General features: G+C 48.1%; 1 protein-coding gene across 1 annotated transcript in view; it reads right to left on the reverse strand.

Annotated features, from left to right (window-relative positions):
* Positions 1–6: 6 nt before the first annotated feature.
* The window catches only part of MFHAS1 (malignant fibrous histiocytoma amplified sequence 1), a gene marked incomplete at its 5' end in the record, with an annotated part of 33,094 nt that continues 26,525 nt past the window's right edge, over positions 7–6,575 (reverse strand). The window contains 3 exons of the mRNA XM_031066486.1: positions 7–962; positions 2,449–2,878; positions 4,331–4,457. Of these exons, the coding sequence (XP_030922346.1) occupies positions 2,875–2,878; positions 4,331–4,457 (131 nt within the window). The remainder of the gene's footprint in view (positions 963–2,448; positions 2,879–4,330; positions 4,458–6,575) is intronic.

The following is a 6,575-nucleotide window of genomic DNA, read 5'->3' on the forward strand; positions in this document are numbered from 1 at the left end:
AAGGAAAACCAGTACAATCGTCTTGGGTGAAGGAGGTGTCTAGGAGATTGCCAGGAGATTCTCCTCCTATTCCAAAGAAGTTAAACTCATTGTCAGCTCCACAGGGCTGATGTCCCAGTCCTTTCTGACCTCTTTATAATACATCTTCAGTAAAGGCTGCACAGTGCTCCACGGAGGCCTTAGTCATTTCTAACAGTTTGGTAGCTCTCTGATCAGGGACAAGAACTGGAACATAATACATACTCTGAACTCAGATACCTGCTGTTAGGGCACTGCATTCAAACCCTCTTTCCTTGTGGACTGATTGATGAAAAATGACAGATGCTTCAAAAATACAGGGCCCTCATCCCTGGGGCTGAGGGATATTAAGTGAGGTCTGAGGCAGGAGCTCAGCAAAGGGACGCTGTATGAGGATCCCAGTGTGCATCCTTAAAAACAGTGACAGCAAAATCAAAAGTACTATGAGCCGCTTGGTTTGGTTCTCCTGCATGGATCTCCCACCTGGCAACTGCAAAGGCGAGATGTTTCTGAACTGCATAGAAAATTAAATGGCTTTTGCATATTAAAAAAATTTGGATGAAAACACAGTTACACCAGTTACTAAAAAGTGGGTGGATGAGCAATCCCGTTTTGTATTAAATAGACCCAACTAGATTGATCTCCATACTGCCACACTCCCGGCATTACAGCTTCAGTGCACAGCAGCAGCCTGAGTGCCTGCAAAGGCCAGGGAATGCTCCCACAGAGGCAGCACACCCCGGCAGGAGGGCTGCGGTCCCAAGGAGCAGGCTGTAAGTCCTCTTGCAGTCTGCTCTGTCCTCTCATTCCTTCAATGCTCACGCATCCCAGACCAGATGGGCACACTGGGAAACAGGCCTCCGGCTGGAAAAGGATTCCAGTTTGTGGTTTCTTTACAATGTGGTTTCCACGCAACTTCACAGCAACAAATCGCTAGTTTCTTCCTACGGAGAATGGAAAGAGAGGTGAGTAGCAGCAAAACAGGAGGAGAAGGCCGCCCAGCACAGGAGGTGACAGTAGGGAATGCTCTAACACAAGTTCTGCCTGTAACAGGCATGGTTCATGGGCAGCAAGACTCAGGACAAAGGAGTTTCCCAGCATTATTCCTGAGCACCAAAGATGTCACCTCCCTTTTACCTTCTCCAGCCACCACAGACAAATTTGAGTCTCCAGTTTATGCACAGCAACACAGAAGCACAATCAATTAATGATTCTCACTGACGTAAAGTTCATTACCAGAGGTAGCAGGTCAACACATGAAATCTGAGCCCAAGCTATCCTCCCAAGCTGGAATGATACCCTGAAGAGACAGGAAGCTGACTGAACTGCCTGCTTTTATTTGGCAGCTTTTCCCCCTGAAATAAGGTACATGGCTTGATTTCTTCTACCTGGCCTCTGGATCTCCTGCTGGAGTGGATTCTGTCCTGATTTCCCAGCCTTAAGTTCTTGCCAATGGGAAGATTTACAGCCTTGCACATAAGGCTGGCATTTGAAGGATAGAAACCAGGGGAATATCATCTGTGCAACTGCAGCAGGTCCCAACAGGACACATCACTCTCTTGCAATGGTTGCAGGCCTGGCCAGCTCACATCCTGGTGGGCACTGCCTATATCACCCATCCCAGGTCTGCCATCACAGCCCAAAGAGTTAAAAGCTGTACATTAACACAAGTATTTTAAGTCCCTCATCTCTCAGACCTCCCCCAGCATCTGATGAAAGGATCCTGGCTCTGGAAATGCCTGCCTCCTATTGATTTACATTCAATAAATATTTGCATGGAGCAGGACTCAGTAGAGTTACCAGGGCTCAGCTGCAGGGCATAAACTAACAGCAACATCTAAGAAGTTCTCAAAGCCACACAGCTGGGGGAGAAACCTGAACTTTGGTACCAGTGCTCAGCCCGACCTTTCCCACATCTGGAGAGGGAAGATGGCTGCTCATGAAGCATGGCTGCCAGGGGGATCAGGATCAGTTTGTACCGCACGGCCACATACTGCTTCTACCAGATCTCTGCACAAAGATGCCTGGGTGGCTTTCCTAGGAGGACGACCAAGATCTAGATTTTTAGTGCTCCAGTGGACACAACGCACAGAGAGTACCACAATGGCAGTGCAGCAGTACCTGTCATGGCAGACCAGCAGCTGTTCAGGGATAATGGTTACACTAGGGATAAGAAATAGCATGTGCCAGAGGCACACTGACTGCCCTGATTTTGTCTCTGCATGATCACAGCACGTCCTCACCACTTCATGGCACAACATATGTGAACACACAGGGCAGGAAACATTTCCCAGCCTGCTTCTCTGCCAGCCTCCACTCAAGATTGCTGCATGGGACGCAGCCAACTGTTTTGTGGTGGAGCAATTTTAAAGGCTTCGCAGTACCAACCCATTCACCAGCAAAGCTTTGGCCAACTGCCACAAAACTCACTTGTCCAGGAACAAATCCAGGGAATCCCGCTACAGCTCATTTCAAGAGACTTTCCTCCAAGCAGGTCTGAATTAAATGGTATACCAAGAACATTTTTACATTCATCATGAGATCCAAATGGGTTTTCAACACGCATTCAGTGGGTCCACAGAAACCTATCCCCGGTGTTTTCCCTCCGGCCAGCGGCCCTGCCATCTGCAGCAATCATGCCTTGTCATCCCCAACCTCCAGATGACTTCATCCACTCCAGCCATGAGGCCCCCACCTGGGAGCTGCCCCTGCCCCACAGCATTTCTTTCAGGGTCCAAAGTCCAAAGTCCCATTGATCCCCATCAGAATCAACTCCACAACTGGAAAGATGGGAGCACTGCAGATCATCGGCCATGTTCTGCCCGGTGGAAAACCTTTGGCACCAGCACTGATGGTTTATCTGGAAGAGAAAAGGATAAAGAAAAAGTAATATAGGAGGGTTCATAGTGCTTGTGATGAATAACATAAGACACATGATTTTCTCTAGGCTTCTAAATAGGGAGCGTGAAGTGAAGAAAAAGTAACACAGGCCTTTTTGAGAACACAAGTTTCCTGCCAGCAGAGTGACTGTGAAACTGGGACACAGTTAACAGACGTTATGGAAGGCAGGCTAGAGGACAAGGAGGATTGGAGGCATAGCCTGACAGCGCAGTACAATAAAAATGGCACCTGCAGGTTAGAAATGTGCTGTGCCAAGTACACACACACAGGGGAACCAGATGAACAGGCAGTAATGACCTGTGGCTCAGTATCAGAGCATCTCTGTTTCCTGCCCCAGGTGGGCACTTCAACCTCACTTCACACACAGCTCAACAACCACCCATCACTCTAGCTATTCTCTACCAGGAGTGGTATTTTGGAATGGGAGGGTACTGAACAGAGAGAACAGCATCTAAAGCTACTGTCAAGACACTGAAGTGAAAGTAACAGGCATTCACATACAGCACAGCAGCAGACACCAGCAAGACACTCAGCTGCTCCTCTAAGCTCCCTACCAAATTCCCTTGTGCCACTCCAATTAGACAGACCCTGACTGAATTTCTGTTTTTCTGGAAAACCCATGCATCAAAAGGCATTGGCTGCTTTTGTGAGTGTTCCACATTTTTTTGCATCACAACACAGCTCTCTTTTCCAAGCACATCCCCACTCTGTGAAGTACATATAGGCTATAAATACACAAGAAGGTAGGGCTCCTGTCCAGGGGGACCTCACAAAGTTGGAGGACTGAATCAACAACAGTGCTGTAAAATTCAACAAGGACAAGTGTATAACTCTACTCCTACAACAGGACAACCCCATGCACCACCACAGCCTGGAGTCCTTCTGGCTTGGGATCTGGTGGAAAACATGTTGAACACAAGCCAGTAATGCACCTTATGCAATGAAAATCAAGTTAATAAAATAAAATAATAAGGGAGACTCACATGGAACAAAAGGAAAGAAGTTCTGTCCCAGAATAAAGTCTGGGGGGGTGGTAGCACCTCCATCCTTGTCATCCCAGGATGACACCCTCACCTCTACAAGGTCCCAAGGAACCTGACCTGGCTGTGAGAGTGGTCCTGCTTGGGAAAGGGGTGTACAGAAATCTCCTGAGCTCCCATCCTACCAAAACCCACCTATGAGTGCATTATCTCCTGATCTTGCATCTGCCACAACACAGCTCAGAGAACACCTCAGCCCACTTCACTGTACTTCTTATCCTCTGAGTGGGCTGTCTATAGCCACAAATAATTAGAACAGTCCCCAGGCTGTGGGGCTGCTACCTTCCAAAAGAAGTGCTTAGTGAGGGCATGTTTTACGTAGGCTTTCTGGTGTCTACTGACAGGGGAATAGGTCTGCTTTCTGGTCTCACTTGGAACAAGGGCTGATCACAGTAGGAGTGGGGGGGTAAACCAAGGCAACATTAACTCGCTCGCTGCCGTTCTTGGGACAGATGATCTCCGTCAGTCCCTCTGGTCTCGGCTGGCTCAGCAGTTCTCCTGTGAATAAAGGAAAACAGTGAAAATTTTTAAGCATCAGCAAGGCAATTTTTGCTTTTAGTATGCCCTTCCTCTCCCCCTCACCAGGTAAGCATCCATGAGTGATGCAGGCAAGCACTGCAAGAGGGCTTACTGGTCCTGCAATGGAAGCAGGTCCTATACATGTAACCACAGTGAGTGTCCTGAGTACAGCTTACAGACATGCTGTTCCCCACACACATAATATCTGCCATCTTTCCAGTCTCTGCTTTGAATCACTGCACACAGCCTCAAGACCTCCTTATGCATTCATAGCATCTAGATGAAGATTCCCTAATGCCTCTCTCCCTGGGTGCATTTGCCACAACTGCCATGGGAGTGCTGCTGCATCCTATCAGGACCCTTGGCTATGCTATACTCTGCTGAGCATGCAAATCCCAGCTCCCAGCTGTTAGCTCTTCCATATTGGAAGCAATATCAGCTCTGTATTGAGTCACTAGCAGCGGGGGGCTCTCACAACGCCTGGTATCCCTCTGTGAAATGAGTTGCGTCAGCTCCACTGTTCAAGTGCCAAGTTGGCAGCTCCTCACTGCTGGCACCCTTGCAGAATGCAGTTCAGGGCAAGACACAGGTCAGCACAGTGAGAGGGGAAAGCCAGTTGCTGAGATGTGCCCAGCCCTGGGGAACACTCCCCAACAGCTTGCTCAGAGCAAATCAAGTTTCCTCCTGGCTCCATTCCACACATGACTGGCCCCAGCAAGGCAGATCTCCCAGTCATCAACATGTCATCTCCTCAAAGCAGTCCATCTACAGCTTAGACACCCAACAGCACCAGAAACACCTCTTGATACCTTTCTGGGAGATAGGGTCTGCTCTCAAAGGCAATATGGGATGACCAGCAAGGGCTCAATTCTTCTGAGTTTGCCTGCATGGGTGCCGAACAGACCTACCCAAAGCAGAGGCACCAGGTCACAGCTGGCTTGATCAGTGACTTTCTTTACAGAGGCAGGCCAGCTGTGAGTGGGCTGCAGCCACAGGTCCACACAAAACTCTCTGGACCCATCAATCAAGCAGCCGCTGCGAGCTGTCCCCACTTCCACTAAAAGACTCAAGACAGATGGTCCTTGGACTCCTCTATTTTTAAATGCACTTGCAATAAATTCCTCTACTGTTAAAGAACATAAAAAAATATCTCCTTCTGTCTAGTGGCTATTGCTGTGCATCCCAGGAAAAACAGAAAAGAAATCACACTTCAAAGTACTGCTCAGCCTGTGCAGCAATAGCACAACAGGCTGCCCCATCACAGGGCATGAAACCCTACAAATGCTGCTTCCCTCTTCTCCTTTCCTCTTCTGCTTCTCTTCTCACTTTCAGAAAACAGCACGTCATTTCATATAGCGAAAACAGAGGGGAGGGCTTGGCAAGGAATATCCACAGTTGCCCTTGAGAGATACTTGTAGGGCCAGCAATTCCAGTTTGCTCCCATAGTCTGCAGTCTGAATTCACATTTGGTTTGAGCATCTCCCCTCACCTCACACCTACACTTAAACCTGAACTGGCAGAGCAGCTTTTAAGCGAGGAAGATGCGTCTTCTAAACCAGAAGATGGCATTTGCAATTCAAAGTTAAGTCTGCAAGGCAGCGTCTTCAATTACATGAGCTGTCATATTTTGAAAGCAGCATTGCACCCCATTGAGCATGTACACCACAGGGCTCCAGCTCCCAGCAATTCCCAGGTTTCCAACCTCAGGCTGACTTCCAAACTGCAGTACTGATAACTGTACTGAAAACATCATTTCTGAAAAATGAGTCATAAAATTAGTGCACCATTATGCACTTTAAAGACAGGGCTAATATCCACTAAATCTTAAATCAGAGGAGGGCAATAAGACTGGTCTGTCTGCTTGAGCCTTCATGCCTATTTCCATTTTCCCACTTCAGAAATACTTAGATGGTGATTTCTCACACAGAGGAGATTGCTGGTTGGTAAAACAGATGTCTGATTTGTAGGCAAAACCCTTGCCACGGCTCTTCAGTCACCCTCCCTTTTTTCATCGCTTTACCTTCCTCCCTAGGCTGTCTCTAGGACAAAGCTCATCTTACCCTGTACCCAGCCCCAACCAAATCTCTTCCAGCCTCA

This window comes from Geospiza fortis, unplaced genomic scaffold (genome assembly GCF_000277835.1).
Source record: "Geospiza fortis unplaced genomic scaffold, GeoFor_1.0 scaffold11, whole genome shotgun sequence".
Lineage (NCBI taxonomy): Eukaryota > Metazoa > Chordata > Aves > Passeriformes > Thraupidae > Geospiza > Geospiza fortis.